This window comes from Dermacentor variabilis, chromosome 3, assembly GCF_050947875.1.
Source record: "Dermacentor variabilis isolate Ectoservices chromosome 3, ASM5094787v1, whole genome shotgun sequence".
NCBI classification, from domain to species: Eukaryota; Metazoa; Arthropoda; class Arachnida; order Ixodida; family Ixodidae; genus Dermacentor; species Dermacentor variabilis.
The window spans coordinates 105,472,667-105,490,880 of NC_134570.1; the positions used below are offsets into that span (position 1 = coordinate 105,472,667).

At 47.8% G+C, this 18,214-nt stretch overlaps 2 protein-coding genes across 2 annotated transcripts in view; one reads left to right on the plus strand and one right to left on the minus strand.

Annotated features, from left to right (window-relative positions):
* Nucleotides 1-238: 238 nt before the first annotated feature.
* Nucleotides 239-4,123, minus strand: LOC142576133 (BLOC-2 complex member HPS3). Its single transcript, XM_075686094.1, has one exon. It carries the CDS (start codon nt 3,699-3,701, stop codon nt 420-422), a length of 3,282 nt encoding a protein of 1,093 aa, XP_075542209.1. The 5' UTR covers nt 3,702-4,123; the 3' UTR covers nt 239-419.
* Nucleotides 4,124-4,148: 25 nt separating this feature from the next.
* Nucleotides 4,149-18,214, plus strand: part of pasha (microprocessor complex subunit partner of drosha) — a 47,748-nt gene continuing 33,682 nt past the window's right edge. Inside the window, exons 1-4 of the mRNA XM_075686095.1 lie at nt 4,149-5,475; nt 5,899-6,041; nt 9,067-9,172; nt 11,333-11,422. Of these exons, the coding sequence (XP_075542210.1) occupies nt 4,788-5,475; nt 5,899-6,041; nt 9,067-9,172; nt 11,333-11,422 (1,027 nt within the window). The 5' untranslated portion in view covers nt 4,149-4,787. The remainder of the gene's footprint in view (nt 5,476-5,898; nt 6,042-9,066; nt 9,173-11,332; nt 11,423-18,214) is intronic.

Genomic DNA, 18,214 nt, shown 5'->3' on the forward strand with positions numbered 1-18,214 from the left:
TCTTGAGAAGCTGTGGCAAATTCATCCGTACACCTTTCACATTGTTTAACTGATTACGTTTCCCTTCATTTATTTATTTTTGAAATATTTGCCTTTTCGCCCTGTATTGCCTACGTGCCATGCTCTCGAACGAGAGCAGCAGTATTGAAAATTAAATAAATAAAATATAACCTAATGTGCAAGTCCTGTGCTCAAGGAAGTACCAAGACTTGTAGAATTTAAATAACCACGCATAATGTGTATAGTTGTCGGTGCTTTTAATTTCTTTATGCATGCAGTACAGCTACAAATCAGCATCTGAAAGCACCCCATGGCAAATTTCATAGTAGCCAAACTACCTCAAAAATGTCTGACACAAGCTAAATAAAACAAATAATAGATATACAATTAAGTCATGACACTATTTTTTTACATCACAATTACATCATGTCCTTTAGCTCAGTCCCAAGTGCAATGATCTTCTCCCTCAGCAGTTTTGCCTGGTAGCGTTCCATGCACTGTTTCACGTAATCCGCATACTCCTGCTTGCCAGGTGGAAGAAGATTGACAAGCTGTTCAGGCGTCAGTGCTTCGCTCAGGTAAGACAGCGCACCTTCCATGATGCTCTTGTAAATGGCAGCTTTCTTTTTCTTGCTAGCCGCCTGAAGTTTAATGCTCACAGATGTGTACAGGGACACCCACTCGCCACTGTCTTCCGGGAACTTGTGTTCCATGAATCCCAACACAGAGCTCGGGTACGACTTGAGGAGAAGCGCAAGCGCCTTGGTAGGGGGCAAGCAGAGGGCCTTCAGTGACACATAGTTTTCGGACTCCAGGAGCGACGACTGTTCCAGAAGCTCCAGGACCCGTGGTCGCAGCGAGGCCGGCAGCAGGTCCGAGCAGAGGAGTGACTGCATCCGCAGCAGCTCGTCCCAGCAGCTGGAGCAGATGCAGCACTCGGCGAGGTTCATTGTAGTTGTGTACTGGTTGCAGGTCTTCGGGATGGTCCGGCCCAGGAACGGGGGAAGTTCCAGAAGCCAAGCGTGTCGGTTCCCAAACAGTGTCGTTGGTTTCGTGTGAACCAGCTGTGCTGGTGCCTGCTGGGGACTTCCGGAGCCACTGTACGGTGCCATCTTGCCGACGTACGCCTTCACGAGAGTCATGAGGAGATGAGGATATGCCTGGGCGTTGGTCCGTTTGCTCGACAGTATGGCCTCGAGGAACTCTCTCAGCATCGGGACACAGTGAGGCTCAGCCTGAGGGCTTGCAGAGTGCTGAAGGATGAGGACTATCTGCTCCGGTGCCATCGTTCCGTTGTTCTTTAGGTGCACTAGCATGGAAAAGTAGACGTCGGGCCTGGTGGCCTTGATGAGCTCACCCAGTGGCGTAAGGACTTGATTCCTGTGCACGAGCTCGTGCAATTCCAGAAGAACGGGCATCAGGAACTCCTTCGAAAGCACCTTCAGGATGACTTTCCCTGCCTCGGTGTTTCCACTCAGCAGCAGCAACTGCACACACGCCAAGCTGTCCGCAGCGTGGCCTTGACTTTGTCGCTTGTCGAACAAATTGCTCTTTAGCAGGCTCAGCGCTTTTTCCGACCTGAAGGCTGCAAAACTTGTACAAAGAATGAGCTTGTGCAAGTATTCTGGACACTCTTCCGAGAATATTTCAAGTATGGTGTCTGCCAGGGTGGACGATATGGGCATCGACTTCTTGGCAGACAGCACAGTGGATTGTTCGCAGACAATTTTTATGTACTGCACAACAGTTTTAGCCAAGTGAGTTTCGTTTACGAGGCTCTTGAAAAAGAGTACTCTATTAACGACTGTCTCAATGCACTCCTCAGACAAGCTGTAGTACAATGCGGCGTTCTCTCTCTCGGCAGGTGATTCACTCTTTAGGAAAGTGTCCCCCAGAATGCAGCATGCATCGGAGAATGCTAAAAGCAATTCGGAACTGCAGGAATACCTGCCCTTGAGTGCAATGCTGAGATATAGAAGACGGAAACCATGCTTGACAGCATTTATGTAAGACAACAAGTCATCATCTTTGCGTGCACTTGCGGCCTCTTTGAGATCTGAAAAGAACTGATCCGTGGAAGGTTTCATGAGAGAATAAAGTGTGCACGATGGTTCCCCTGCATTTTGACTCATCATGGAGTCACCACCAGCAGCAGCAGCAGCCATGACTAGATGCTGGTCTGACATGAGTAAAGTCTTCAAACCCAGGAACGGTCGTAAGCCAACCATCACTGTAGGTTTTCCTAATGGAGTTTTACGAGTGTCGACAGGTTCCTTTGGCTCATACAGAATGGGAACAGTGTAAGTTTCTAGCCCTGCAATTGTGAGTGCATGGAGGAAGAATGCATCAACTGCCACACTCTGTGCTTCTTTTGAGTACCTGTAGATGCTCACAAGCTGTGGAATTTCACTCAACCTGTAAAGGTAGCCACGCTTTCCCGATGAGACCAGGCAGGCCAATGTCCTGAGCTTGGTAAAAATCCCAGAGTGCAAGACAAACGATGTGGTCTTTGGAGCATTTGACATGGCCTCTGTGAGAGGGTGTGCCGTGCTATCATTTATGTAATATGGCATCCAATGGAACGCTATCACAGGTCCACTGTCCCTGCCGCTAAAATTTCTGTATAGTAACATAATGGCAGAGACTTCATGCGAGGTAATGAGGTCAGTGTCAGGATCAACAGTGACGGCAACCTTACAGAAATCTGGAGGATTAACCCTGGGCCCAAGAACAAACGAATCCAAGTCTTCCAAGTCTTTTTTGCGAGGCTTGCCGGCCGGCCTTAGGGTCAGTTCCACGGGAAAGCATGAAGGATGCAGGACAGTTTTCAATTCCTGCTCCCAACTTGCATTAGCCCATTCTGTAGATTCGTCAGATTCAAATCTCAGCTGTACATAGCTTGGGTCATCTGCGATGACATTGCTTTCGTGAATGTTCATTGCCAGTTGCTTCTTCTTCTGGCTGCCAGCGGTCGTGGCTTCCGCGGCCGCCTCTAGGCTTTTTGTTGCTTCGGTCTCAAGTATAATCCTAAAGACAAGGATCTCGCTGTTGGAACAACAGGCTACGTGATCTTCACACACATAAACGTGGTTTGGTTTAAAGCTGACTTCGAGAACCATCAACCGCTCAAAGTCATTGTACAACTGTCTCTTTGTTTTGTCATACGCAGTCTTCAGAACGAACACACTGATGGCACGGCCCACTGCAACAAGAGTTGTGCCCGCCTGACGGCAACACGCCACGCAAGACAAACCGTGCCTTTTCGCCGGCAGTTCGACCATTTCGAGGCGCCTACCGGCACAGCCATTGCTCTCCGGTTCGGAGCCGGCCTCCCTCGTCTTCGGTACCTGGTTGCAGGGCTCTACCCACCAGTTGAAGTATGCGCGCACATGAAACACGTCCACCGACCGCGTCATTTCTTTCTCCAGAGCTAGCACAAAGTTGGCTCCTTCGCAGTAGTCTATCATTACCGCCTGGTCGGTGGTCGGGAACGCGAACAGGAGCAATCCCTTTGAGTTGAGATCGCGAACCTCCACGTTCATCCTGGAAGTGGCAACGAGAAGTTTGTCCCTAGCCGCGCACATAGCTACGATATCCTTGTCCTGCGTAACGAAAACGTCTTGGGAAACAAAGTTGTGGCAGGCCAACAAACGCCAGTTCACGCTGTCCGCGGCCGCCTGCGCTTTCCCAGCGCTCTTCATGATGTTACGGACTCGGAAAGGCAAACGCGACGTTCAGTGCTCGGTCGAAAGCTCGTCGTCTCCTGCGGTGTTTATCTGTGGAGGATGAGCGATTCCTGAAGCGATGTCGTAGAAAATCACATTCGTGTCGCCGTCCTGCAGAGCCAGAGTCACTTTTGGCACGCTTGGAAGGCAAGAAAGAATGCTTTCTATGGCTCCGAAGTCCAACATGACGTTAACGGAGAGGGGCACCACGAGCATAGCTTCGGCGTCCTTACTTCGCTTGCCCGTCAGGTAGTGCGTGCTGCAGCCTTCGCAGAATTTCGACTCGATTTCCCACCAATCGCTCGATTCGCTCAAATACTTGAATACGTTGCTAGCGATACGTGCTTGCGCTTCTGAACTGCACATTTCACACGGCTGCCGCAGCTTCTCTGACTCCTGATAGAGGTGTTTGCCGCAGTGCAAAGCAGCCACTTTCACAAGTGAGCTGCGCAAGGCGCAAGCTATGTTAGTTTAATAATCAAACTTTCAAAAAATATATTGTAATAATTACTATAGATATAATTTTTTTAGTTGCAAATACAGTTAATTACGTAAGGATACGGTCATGGATATATACGGTGCTGCGGAACCGCAGTCTGAAATGTCTGGCTTACTCTGTAGGCCGCCATGATCATTGTTGCAGTCGGTGAGGTCGGTGGTCATCGCGAGGTCAACAAGGTGTTTTCAGTGTTTTCGCAGCATCTACCTTTGACAAGATGGGATCACTTCACCTCTTCAACAGCGCATCATCGTCAGCTTCGCACTTTCTCATCCTAATCACATCCCTGAAGCCATTTTAGATAAGTAGACGCGTTCTTTGCTAGTGGGAGGCATTCGCGCGCTACATTTAACAGCACGTTTATCATCACCGCCCTTGTCCCTTTTCTAGTGTGTAGCTCTCACAATCGTTGTCCTCTTGGGAAGCGTAAACTCTTGCGTCTTTCGATCTGAGCAGCAGCACTGCAGATGTCCTCATAAAGAAGGAGCCGTTACTTCTTGAAAGGAGCCCCTTCTTTACCAGCGCATCTTGCAGTGTCTGTTTTCGTCGGCGTCTCTCCTACGATGGATGACGACGGTAATAACAGTCCCGCCTCACGGCGTCCCGATTCTACGGTGGCCACCGGCTCCGAGGAAGCGTCAGCCTCACCCCTGTCCATGCAAATGTCCAATCGGACGATAGTCGAAGGGTTGGACTTTGGGCATGGCGACGGTGCGAGCGCTGAGTCGAGAACGTCGACAACGGTGGCGGCAAAACGTGTCGCCGACGAATCTGCCGGCTGCGGCCAGCCATCTCCGCCAACCAAGCAGGCGCGCTGCGACAGCAGCGGCCTTTTTTCATCTCCCAACAACGCCGCGCACGCTTGCAACAGCGATGTGGCACCGACGTTGTCGCTGGGCGACGAGTTCTTCCAGAACGACCAGATGGTCGACGGCTTCGGCGAGGACGATCGCAGCGGTTACGCACGTGATGCGGCGGCGACCGGCGTGCAGCAGGGAAACGATCGCCCGGGGTTGAGCTTCGACATTCTCGACGAAGTGGGCCCGGGTCAGGGCGACGAGGAGGACATGGACGATGAAGACAGCGCCAACAACGGATGCAACCCGGGCGTCGAGGAGGCGAGCGACAGCGACATCTCGGACGACGAGATCGAAGCCATGCTCGAGGCCGGCATGCACTCGCCCAGCAGGCAGGAGGTCGAAGAGGACGAGGACGTCGTGCACGAGGTCAAGGAGAAGGTGATCCTCAAAGGTGAGGAGAGAAGGTGCACATCGCCACGGAGACGGTTACTGAGCTTATCGTGGAAGGGAGCTTTGGGGCCCAGCACCGTCTGACCGTGGGTTGCGCTTGGAAAATGGTTTCTTTGCAGCAGATAAAGTTGCACCTCAAAGTGCGCTACTCATTAGCACATTCACTATGTGGAAGAAGAAAAGCTTCTTTTAACTAAGGAAATTAGCATGAAAATGAAGACAAGGGCAATAACTTGTCCCAATCATCTCTCGCTGTAGTGCTATGTTATGAGAAAAGCTTGTTTTCTTTTAGAAGGTTATTGTGTTGAAGAGATCGTTGAAGGTAAGAAAACTTAATCAGTGAAAACAAAAGTTTTATTGGGGCTGTAGAAGAGTAGGCAGTCATGAAATCATTACACTGCCAAGTTCTTTGTTTTTTACCCAGTGCGGGGACATGACCACTTTGATGTGCTGCCGGAAGGTTGGATCCAGGTCACGCACAACAGTGGGATGCCCGTCTACCTCCATAAGCAGTCCAGAGTGTGCACACTGTCCAAGCCATACTTTCTCGGTCCTGGCAGCATTCGGGTAAGGCCACCATTTTAGTCTCAGATCAAAAAGCGCATGGAGGAGAAGCTGTTCTTTGATGATAGTGTGAGCCGAGAACACGTGCTGCATCTGGGAAAGAAAGTTGGTCTTTTGTGCACACAGTTCTCAAGCAAACCTTATTGCGCAAAGCATGTGTTGTTGTTGCGTGGAATACAAACTTTGTGTCAGGCATTGCGTGTACTTCGGAGCTGTTGGAAAATAGACTCGGGTGTTTTCCATGGTTGACGGAGTGTTGGCCTCCCGTAACCTGTAAAACAAGGAAGACTTGGAGTATAGTGCAAATATCTTTTGCTCAGCATCCTTGCAGTACTGTGCTACATACTGGTTTGTGTTTCCCACCACTACTTTGCAGTTAGATGCTACTCTCAGCGTACAAAGTTTATTACAGGCACCATCCGATGGCATAGGACAGCAGCTGCTTTAATTACCATGGCAACTATAGAAACTGGATAATTTCGTTCTGCCCTGTGGGTTGGTTGATATGACCCAACTTTGCTTTGCTTCCATTTCTATTTCATTCTTACAACCTGCTGCTTCAGATGGGCCCAATTTTGATGATAGTGTTAGTAGCGTGTCACTTTAGCCTGTGACGCTGAAGAAGGAAATCATTGCAATATCATTTCAGCTTTGATAGCATCTTCGTACAAAGGCTTGCAAGTTTCGCGGAACGTTTTGTTACATATGTCTGCACCAGAGAGCAGACTTCCTCCTCCTTAGGCACATTCGTACTCGTGCCACATGGAAGTTGCATATACGACTTGCACGCAAAGTGACGACCACAGATGCTCGCTTTGGTTAAAAAGCAACCATCTGCGCCAATAGACCATTAATCGAACATCTGTGACTGGAGTTGCAAAGCAGCCGAACCAATCAGCAGTACATTGAAGCTCGACATCAGAAAGTGTGGATGCTTATTTGACGTGCAACTTTACACAAACGGAGGCACACCGCCCCTGCCGGAGATTACACTGTTTCAGCATAATTCAAGATTGTTGCAACGACACTGTTATTGAAATATGTGTTCACAACCTAAGAAGAACAAGTGGAAAAGCAACAAGAGCCAACAAGAATGTGTGCAATTTTAGACATAAAACACTTATGCAGCTTGTTGGTGTGGGCAGTAGAAATTCATGCCTGCTTGAATGGAACAAGATGCAGCAACATACGTATTCTATTGGTACCCTGTCTTAGGATTTCCTTGGTTACGAAGACAGGCTCATTCAACACTAAAACAGGCATGACTGCGCGAACAGCTCTTATTTCGACAGTTTTTCTTGGACACCTAATAGCAGCTTCCAGCAGGCTGCACTGGCCAATATGAACATTATTTATGACAAGTCTCGCTGCTTGGCCAGCTGTCGTCATCACTTGTGCTACTTCTGCCACTCACCAGTGTGGGTCCTTGAAGTACCTTTTCTTGAAACTGAGCACCACTCTGGAATGGGTGCAATGCCTTTCAAGGACTGTATTTCAAAAGAAAATTTTCTAAAAGGCTTATGGTGAGCCGTCACTGCCAGCCTGATGACAACAAAGCTGCACCTCCTCATGCTCCCCACACTTGAGCCAGGTAGCACGTGAAGAAACCTTGGGCGTCTCAGCAACTCGGAGGCGCGGTTTCATCATTGTCAGCGTGGCGGTAATGTCTCACCGTAAACTTGAAACGAATGAAAAGGCAAGAGCCCTTCAATAGAATGTAGCAGGCATCGTCGTAGGGCCTTGAAGCAGCAAGATAAGCGGTTACTACCGTCGCTTTCTTTCTGTCTTTATTGCATCTGATCCCATTCCACGCATCTCGTACTTCGCGCATTCCCGCAAACCCCTCTTCTTCCTTCCTTCCTTTCTATCCGCAAGCGTAGCAGTGATAGAAGACTGCAGCTGTTCTGTTGGAGCCATCAGTGAGAACAGATATAATGAATGCAATGTTTACGTGCCCTTCATCTCATTAACTCCTTGACAGTGCCAGGAGCAGTGCCCCGCCGATCACATGATTCTTTCCTTTACTTTTTTCCTTGGCACACTTACGTTAACCTTTCAGAGCTGGCATCTGAGAAGGAAACCAGGTGAGCAATAAGGAACCAGCGAGAGAATGGGTGCAACATATTAACAGCTGCCGATTACCCTTCTCAAGAAGATCTGGAAGGGCGCAGATGTGTGCGCAAGCTTCTGCTCGAGAGTAATCGGGAGTCATAAGTGACTGTCCAAAAGCTGGTATCTGTGGGCCAACGTGCCTGCTGTAGCATCATCACACAGGGTAGAAACAAATGTGGGGCCCTTTAAAGGTGCAGGAGAGAGTAAGCAACCTATTATGTGAGATTGTAGGTTCCCTGCTGCATTCAACAGCACAATACAGTAGAACCTTGTTGACATGTTGCCTTTTGTTTCGCCTTTTATTTTCCAGCTTTTGCACTCCAAAGTGCCAGTCCCATTTTTTCCATATTGTCATGTGTATTAGCTTCCTGCTTGTTACGTTTGCCCCTCTTGGTTGTTACATCTGAAAACTGTGACTTCCCACCGCCAATGCAGCATCATCCGTTGATGGCACCAACATTGACTGCCGAATGTCGCCACTGAAATTGACAGCTTCATAGGTATTCGATAGCTTGTTTAAAAAATTTTGATTTAGCAGGTTTTGAATACTTCGTTGGCTTTATACTCTACTTCAAATAAAGTTTTTATCTGAGAGTTGCATTTTGCTTCATTTAGAGTGCTGTCACAAGCATTATCGAATGTTATGTTTTCCCTCACCGTGCATTCTTTTCCCCTGGTTCCACATGAAATACATCAATGGGGTTCTACTGGATTTAGCCCACACGTTCGTGCCAGCGTTGTGTACAGATCAGCAGTGTTATCTTACTGGGTTCAAGAAATGTTCCAATCTCCCCTTACTGTTTCTTCCTTTGTGGTCTTCACGAGAGAACACAAGTGGGAACCTGATCCCTAGTACGTATGCACTTGATTGATTCTCCATGCCACGTCAACAAAGTTTGTGTGCTTGCTTTTCCAGAAACACGAAGTGCCCATCTCTGCCATTCCCTGCCTGCACTACAAGAAGGAGAAGGAGAAGGAAGAGCAATGTCCGGTCACAAATGGGGTGTCGGATGGGAATGAAGGTACGCACACCTTGAAGTTTTTCTTAACGGGACACCAGAGTGAAGAATAATTCGGACTGTTTTTGGCATTTACTCTTCGGCATTACAAAAAAAAAGAAAGAGAAGGCCAGTCTTTAATACGAGAGAAGGGTAAGCCAGGAAAAGATGACAAATGAAAGATCGTTTTGTAAAAGAGCCAGGAACATAGTAATTTGGGGAATTTCAAAATATCTGTTGAGTGACAAGGATCCAAATATAATTACTTTATGTCGCACTTATGTACCAGTGTTGCAGTATCATCGTGAAATTTAAATGCAATCGAACTCACTTTAACGGCACCGGTTTTAACAATATATTGAATACATATAACAATGAGCAGTCAATGCACCGTCAACTTCGTGTGTGTTCTATGGTAAAATGAACTGCTTACTACAATGGTCCCACGCAGCGTTACCAGTTATAGCAATTACATCTGGCTACTGGGTGTGTGTGCTGAAAGAAAAAAAAAAAAAGACAGAATTGGCAGAAGAAAAAAAAATTCTAGCTGCTTCACCGTGCCTGGCGTTGTGCTGCTCACCCCGCAGGGCGTGCTTTCTTCGCATCGCAGGCCTCGCACCCCCCTCTCCCTTCCACACACTTACCGATGTCGGAGTGGTGTAAAGGGGAGGGAAGAGGCAGCAATGAAGGGGGGCCACGCCACATGCGCGGCACAAAGGCGAGTGTGGCAAAATGGTGTTTTTATTTTTTCGTTGATTTCGCGTTCCCTTTAATTTCAGCGCAGACACTCAGTAGCCAGATTTAGTTATACGCAATAATATCGCATGGGAACATTGTACCATGGAACACAATAATGTTCACAGTGCAGCTGCTGCTTATTGTTACGTCCGAGTTGTGAGTTGCTTCACCTGCACTTTCTGGCTAATCGAAGTGTTTGAATGGTTGACATCTTGAATTTTTTCATGCAACCCAGTTATAACCATTATCAGTTACAGTTTAGTCCACTTAGGTTTATTGATACTGCCTATAACAGTATATTGGTTATAACAATGAGTTGACTTAAAACTATCAACTTTTGCATTAGGGCTATGAGGGAAAAGAAAACATATATAACACTATGTTATGACTGCATGATCAAAATGTTGCCTTCTGTACAGCATTTTCCATGCAGACTGAACTCGACATTTTTGTGGCTAAGTTCCTCTTCAACAAACGATGCAGAGACAGGGCGAAAAGTCAGCCCACGCGAGTTCGTATCTGATGCCTGCACACTGATCGCAAAAGCCACAGAAAGCATCGCCAGTTGGTGCAGCGCAGCACAAGATGGCGCTAGCTGCTTTGCATCCATGTCGGCCATGATTGTGGGCCATACACGTCCATGGAAAAGGGAGAAAAAAGAGAATACAAAGAAGCGGCGCGGTGGCGAGTGCAGCCATAGAACATCTATGTCAAGGCCAAGTCTGTGCCAGCAACAACATGCGCTGGCAAGCTTGGGCCACATTTCTGAATAGCCACTTTCGAAAAATACTCCCATTTTCTTGTGACTAGCACCGGACGCATTGATAGACAGCAAGCATTTCCGCACTGATAAGATGGCGTGCCTGGCACTTTGCCAAGAATGCCGTCCCTCCTAGATGTCCAAGCATCTCATTCTGTATGTTCATAGTCTCGCTATATATAGTCGGGCAAAATTGAAGCTATCTTTGAAAGTGACAATCTGAAAATACAGCACATCTTTTTGGCCATTTATGAAGTAATGTCACGTTTATTTTGTGTGAATCCAGTATTTCAGACTCGATAATTCGGACATTTTGGCGTTTCCCATCAAGTCTGTATTATCAGTCGGCGACTGTATTTTTGTGGTTGAGATTCGAGATGTCCGGAGTCCGTCAAAAATGTTTTTTGTTGTAAGAGGTCATAAATACATGAAGGCAACACCATAGCGGGAAAAAATTTTGAAGTTAATCGTTATTTTGAGATATCAGAGTTCGAGTTAAAGAGGGTTAAATGAGTATTCTCAACTATGATGCAAGTTGCACGTGCAAAATGATTACTGATAGATAGGAGCTTATTCCTGCGTCATTTGCTCACTCTTGTTACGTCTTTCATTTTTTTCATCTGCTTACTGGCTGCCGTTCTGACCCTTGATGACATTAATTTGTTTCTCTCCCCCCCACCCCCCAGGTGTGCCAGAGAAAGTGGCTGAGCTGGCAGGACGAATCCCTACAGCAAAGGTGGAGAGTGTAAAAGAGAGCCAAAAGGAGCGGTCATTAGGTAATGTCGAACGCCTTCCCCCTACTCTGGTTTTAATAATTACAATTTGACGAAAACCCTGCCATACTCGTGGGGTCGGCATCATGTTCTGAATATACAGTAGAACCTCGATATGATCCCATTACGTACGATTCCCCGGCGCCACCATTGACTGTCGAGAACACAAAAAATGGTCTTGCGTAGTTACGCCTTTTCTTTTTTTTTACTGGTTAATACGTTCCTGGAAATCACTATCTTTTGGCACCAAGATTCAGTACATCGGCAAACGGCAATCAAATGATACATTTTCCATTCACTCCATCCCATATTAACAAGAAAAGGTGCAAGGCATGCACGATCGAGAGCAGTAGGCTTCCACCACGGCTACTGTATTCACACGATTGTAAGTTGACCTTTTTTTTTTTAATTTAAAAATCTGAAGTGGGGGAGGTTGACTTACAATCGGAACCAAAACATGCACCGCCAAAAAAGCTAGACCAACGAGATATCAGGGCAGCTACAACGCAGTTACAATTTTATGTTTGCTCTATGGCTCTACCCATAGTTTTCGCTATTCCGCACGTTTGTTTGCTTTTCGGAAGGGTTTTGCAACATTTTTTACAGTTGTACAGCACACACAACACTCATGGGGGGTGTCGATAATCGATGGAAGTGCCGCTGTTCAATTCGCAGCGGCACACCCAGAAACGGCGGCGCTTGCAGGGAGAATCTATAGTTCATGGAAGAGTAGACTCCGCTCACGTGTTTCTATTTCCCTGTAGCTCTTAGCCATTGTCTTAGCATAGAGACGTGTTCGACTCGACTGCCGGCTACGTGCTACTTCCATCCTTCCTCAGTCGTCATGAGTGCTCCAGGCCCACTAAACATTTGGCCCTCGTCCACAGCAGCGTTCAAGAGGGCTGCCATCCTTTACGCTGAAGAAACAAATCACTGCACAGCGTGTCGCAAGTTCGATGTTTCTGAACGGGTAGTGCGAGAGGGGCGAACGCAGCGAAGCAAAATTTTCACCTGCGACGGCAAGTGCAGAATTTTCCACGGGCCGAAGTCGGGACACGTTCCGGAGTTGGAGGCAAAGCTTGCAGGGTATGTCGCTGAAATGCGTGATCAGTCCCTGCCAGTGAAGTGCAACATGGTCATGAAGCAAGCTCGGATCTTCGCCTTTTAAGGACCTGCTCCGCCGTGAGTACAACGAGTGGCTGGTGGCAGAAGACTGCAAACTTACACCAACTGGACCTGTCAAATGAGCCTCCCTGATGGCTGCGTGTGGTTGGGTGCATTCGGTGTGGGCTGCTGTTCCATAAGATGTTGTAGTGTGGTCGTTTGCCAAATGTGTAATTTCACTGGACGACGATGCACTGTGGAACTGTAGCAGCGATGACGATGGCACAAGTGAAGACGAGTAGTCCAGTGACCATGCTAGCTACTAATAAATTTTCGTTATGGAATGCGCCCTCGGATATGCTCTGTTTTATTTTCCTGTCAGGTGATATAGGGAGGTCAACTTACACTTGAGTCGACTTAAAATCGTGTAAATACGGTACTTCCCCACGGAATTTGCCTGCCTGTGTCACCTGAAAATGCCGGCACACACTCGGGTTTCCTCACCTGGTACCAGCAAATCTCCTTGTGGTTCATCGCACGTCACATTCATAGCTATTGCCTCCAACTCTATTTCGATAAGCATGTTCAACTATCCTTTTTACAGCATGCGGAGTGCAGTGCCGCTTGCAGCTTAGAGGTGTGTTCTCTTGTTTCGCTCGGGCAGTATCGTGGCCACCGTATTCTAGTGTCACCCACCAGCTCAATTTCGCTTCGGTTTCTTGTCGCCGTCTTACATCACTGGTCAATAGGAAAACGGCAATGTGCGTCTCAAATTGCTCAGGCCTCACAGTTGGATCAGTTGGAACAAGGTTCTACTGTTTGTGTGAGTACAATCAAACTTAATGTTATCATGCCATCGTCGTAACACTGTCATAATTATGCAGCCGTGACAGTAGCGGCATCGTCATCCCACCACAATCATGCCATTGTCGTCATTGCATCGTCATGATTTCATGGCCATACTATCGTTCTGATGGCCTTGTAGTCACTCCATCATGTCCATTCAAGCTTCACCATCCCATTGTCATAAAGCCATCGCCATCACTCCATTGTCACCATCTCATTGTCATGCCATCAACACCGTAACATAGCCACCCCATCATTGTCATCCCTTCCTCATGCCATCATGGTCATTCCGTCATTGTCACTTCAGTGTCGCCATCCCATTGTCATCATACTGTTTTCGTCACACCGTCGTCGTACAGTCGAACCCGACTATATCGAACTCGCAAATAAAATGCCTATTAGTTCAATATATAGCACAATTCTATACAGTCGACTCCCGTTAATACGAAGTTCACGGGGACCGCAAAAAACTTCGAATTAAATGAACTTCCAATTAAGCACAAAACACAAAAACAGCACTTTATTTGTGGCGAAATCGAGTATTTTCTCTAAGAAAAATAGTCGGTCATCTTGCTTTGCTTCTTGCCGAATCGCGCTGCTGAAAGCAAGTTCTGCAGGCTGTAGATGTGGCGGAACGCTTCTTCCACGTTATCTTCAGCGGCAAAGAAGCGCTCCGCGAGAGCAAAGCCAGCAGCTACATCAGCAGCCTTAGGTTGCGGCTCGCCTTCAATGTCATCGTCGCTTTCCTCGGTCGCTTCCTGGGGCCGAATAATCTCTACGATTTCGCTATCCGTCAGTGCACCGCACGTTTCAACCGCCTTGTCTACGGCGACGTAATCTTCAAAATTGACGTCCCCGAGAGCATCACCAAAATCAGTGCCGTCAAGCTCGCTTGTTGACGCTTCCTCCGCTGAAATTTCAGAGGCATCCACCGAAGAAGCTGCCACAAAACCGCAAGCCCTGAAGCAGTTTGCGATTGTTTCTTGCTTCACACGATCCCATGCTCCCGCCAACATGTGGATGGCACTAAGCAGGCTCACCTCGTACTTTGTGGAGCTATCCATACACAAAATCATGTGCTCGAGGAGGTGCCGCCTGTACAGGACTTTAACATTCTTGATGATGCCTTGGTCTATTGGCTGCAAAATAGCCGTTGCGTTTGCAGGCAAAAATGCGAGGCGTATTGCACTCAAGGCTGGCACATTCACGTGAGCACTGCAGTGATTGACAAGGAACAACACCTTGTGGTTCGAAGCAGCAAACTTGCGGTCCAATTTGCTTATCCAGCTCTTGTAGATTTCGGCTGTCATCCACGCTTTTTTGTTGGCCTCGTAGTCCACAGGCAGCGTCTTCACACCTTTAAAACATCTCGGCTTCGCGGCTTTCCCGATCACAAGTAACCGACATCGTTCCGTGCGAGTCATGTTTGCCGCGATCAGCACAGACACTCTCTCCTTGCTGCGTTTGCCCCCAGCACAGTCGTCGTCCTTGAATGTCAGGGTCTTCTCTGGTAGAAGCCGATATAGAAGAGTGCAGTCTCATCTGTATTGAAGATGTCTTCCGGTCTGTATTCGGCGAGATGTTCACGTGGCTTTCCGTCCTTCCACGTGGCGCATGTTTCCTGGTTAACGGACGCCTTTTCACCACACACACTCTTGAAAACCAGGTCATGGCGATCTTAAAAGCGCATCAGCCATCCATCTGACGAAACGAAGTCATCGATCCCCAACATTGCTGCAAGCGTTCGGGCTTTCATCGCAACGATGTCTCCGCTGAGAGGAAGTTTGTTGCTCCTGGGCCTCCCTAATCCAAACCAGCAGAGCCTTCTCCAACTCTGGGTAAGCGCTGGTGCGCATTCGCTTCCGAGAAGTCTTGAACTTGTCGTTCTCAAATGCATCCATTATTGTGCGCTTGTTCTTGATGTAGTTTGAGAGCGTGTTCGGCTTGATCCCGTACTTCCGCGCTATGTCTTGTTTGGCGGCACCTCCCTTCTCAACTTCCTTCAAATCCTCGACTTTTGTTGCCAGGTCGAGCGTGCGATAAGAGCCACGGTTTGCCATGGCTATAAACTGCGCGACTAGGTACAGTCAATTCCGAATCACTCGTGGAACAACCTAGCCTAAGAGCTTCCCGCACAAAGGCGCTCGACCAACACACGCCTCGACGCTGCGCACGCTGCAAGACTTAATCTCTCACAATCTCGCCACTGCCAGTATGCAGCGCTGCGTGCACATATGGCACCCGCGAAGCCTCCGGCGGGAGCCGTTTCGCCTCCCGCCGGAGTTGATCGCGGAGGCCATGGCAGCCGTACCAATGAATAATCGCGCCGCTCCAAGAAGGATGGCGTTGTGGGCGGCTGTGATGGCAATGACACCAACGCGGAGCACGGAACCGTTGCAACACTTGAAAAATTGCACATTCTACCAAAGAATGACGGTCAGCTCGAGGATCCCGGCTGAAAATTAACTTCGAATTAAACAATATTACTGGATGAGGACTTCAAATTATCGAGCGATTTCTTCTATAGGATTGCATGCAAAACTGACGGGACCAGCACTTCACTTCTAGTTAACCGAAAATTCCTATTAAGCGGCTTCGAATTATCGGGAGTCGACTGTATAAGCCTGTTGAAGAACTGGATGTCATAAAAGCACACGCCATTTATAAAATCACTTTATTGATGAAACAGCTTAGTATCACATGAAATAGTCCTGTATTTTCTTCTGCTTGGGCAGTTTCGCTGCCTGCGACGCACGCACTTCTCCACAGTGTCTAAGGAGTCAGAGCAGCTGAGGCCATAATCTTCCACATTCGCGCAGAAGCATCGGACTAGTGCGAGTGCACCAATCACCTCGGAGGACGTGGGCGAAGGACCGTCGTTGCTTCCCTCATTGTGCCCACTTTCACTTGTGCTCGGTACGATGTCAGCAATGTAGTCTTCGTTTTCGGGCTCTCCCGTGCTGGCAACACCATCATCTGCACTCACAAACTCATGGACTGTCGATTCGTCAACGGTTTTTGAAAATTCTGACAGCTCGCTCCAAACTTCGGTAACACCAGCAACGGCTTTGTCGCACTCATCAGAATTTACAGTCATCACCGGGCATGCAGAAGCGGGCACGTCTTAAACAATTTCGGATGAACCACTTGTACACAGCCGTGCGTACACGTTGGGTGCCACGGGCACCGGATCGCGAGTTCGTCCACTTTAGCCCTAATCTCTCCCTTATTCTTCAAGATTGTGCTGAGAGTGCCCCTTGGAATCTTGCATGCTGCGGGGCATCAGACTTCTCACCCCGTTTGATCCGATTTATGATTTCGAGCTTCACGGCAAAAGACGAATTCTGCCGCTTCATCATGGGCACACTGCGGGAGAAGGCCCACAAGGTGCTAACACAATCAAACCGAAAAGCACAGACAACTCGCACTTGCGCCATCTTTCACGATGAGGGCACAAGAGCCTCTTCTTGGCTGTCTGAGCAAGCACTGCAGGCAGGACAGAATCATTTTTTGCAGGGGGGTGTTGACGGCTCTCTCGAAGCAGCGCGGTCACGTTAGGGAGAGCAGTTTGATGGAGCCGCACCGCCGGGTTTCCCCGCCACCGCGAGGCGAAGGCAGCTTCTGACGGCACTTTTCTGCCGCTTGACGTTCTATATATCGGGAGTCGCTGCTATTTTTGTTCGTTGTAAGCATAACTTTTGCTATATATACCGTATTTACTCGTATAATGGTCACACTTTTTTGTAAAAAAAAAATTGATGCAAATTCAGGGGTGCGATCATTACACTAGTTAAATTTCCCACAAAAAGATTTTTTTTTCATCCCGCATTTGCTGCGGAATGACAACAGATCAACAAATAGGCGGCTGCCGCTGTATGTAGTGCAGGACACCAAAACAAAAATGCCGGCCAGTGAAGCAAGCCAAATGCAATTCTTTTTCTTGTGAGTACATCACGTGCATTCAGATAGTTTCTTCCGTATCAGTAATGAATAATATTGTTAATATCGGCAAGTTTGCGGCAATAACATAGCCATGTCCACTTTGAGGTGATAGAAACAAATGGGCGCGCTTAGCTGCCAGCGACATAGGAACACATGGCGGGCATGCTGTGGAAACTGCTGCATTTTTCTTCACTACTATCCTAATACGGCACGTTCCCGCTAAGAGTGGGCGAATATCTTAGCTGTGTTACAAGTGTCGCCGTGCATATGAACAGGATACACTTCTAACGTATCAGTGTAACCGTGGCTGCAATCGTTGCCGCTCACAATTTGTTGCATGCCCATGAGTGCAGACGAGAAAAATCAAAAGGCGCCTTTTTTGTTAGTGATGTTGACCGCAACCATTATAAAGCCTACACATAATAAAGGCAAGTTTGGTTGTGGTTTTTTTTTTTTTTTTTTTCATGGAAGTGCGGAAAGTGATAGAAAGGAGTGAAATGGGGGCATCTGCTTAAGAATGTTTGGTGTGTGTAGACCGCTTGGTATGTCTTGGAAGAGTCGTTCGCGTAGCATTCGACAGCATTCGACATATGGTACGTGCGATCATCATTGGGTAGATTTGGCCCACAACATATCGCTGCAGCAAGTTCGGGGTGCGATGATTACACGGGAAATTAAAAAAGCGAATATTGACACCAAAATTCAGGGGCGCGATCATTATGCGAGTAAATACGATAGGTATTATTACTATTCCGTGTTCAGAAATTGTTCGATATAAAGAATAACTCGATGTAAACGAGTTTGATATAGTCATTTTCGACTGTAATTACTTCAGTGCATTCCATTGTTGTCATCCCTTCATCATTAGGCATGTTCGATCGCCCAAACTTTATTTTGAGCGGG

Excerpts from the sequence above, each read along its gene's own strand:
- LOC142576133 (XM_075686094.1), bottom strand. The coding sequence starts at position 3,701 with ATGAAGAGCGCTGGGAAAGCGCAGGCGGCCGCGGACAGCGTGAACTGG.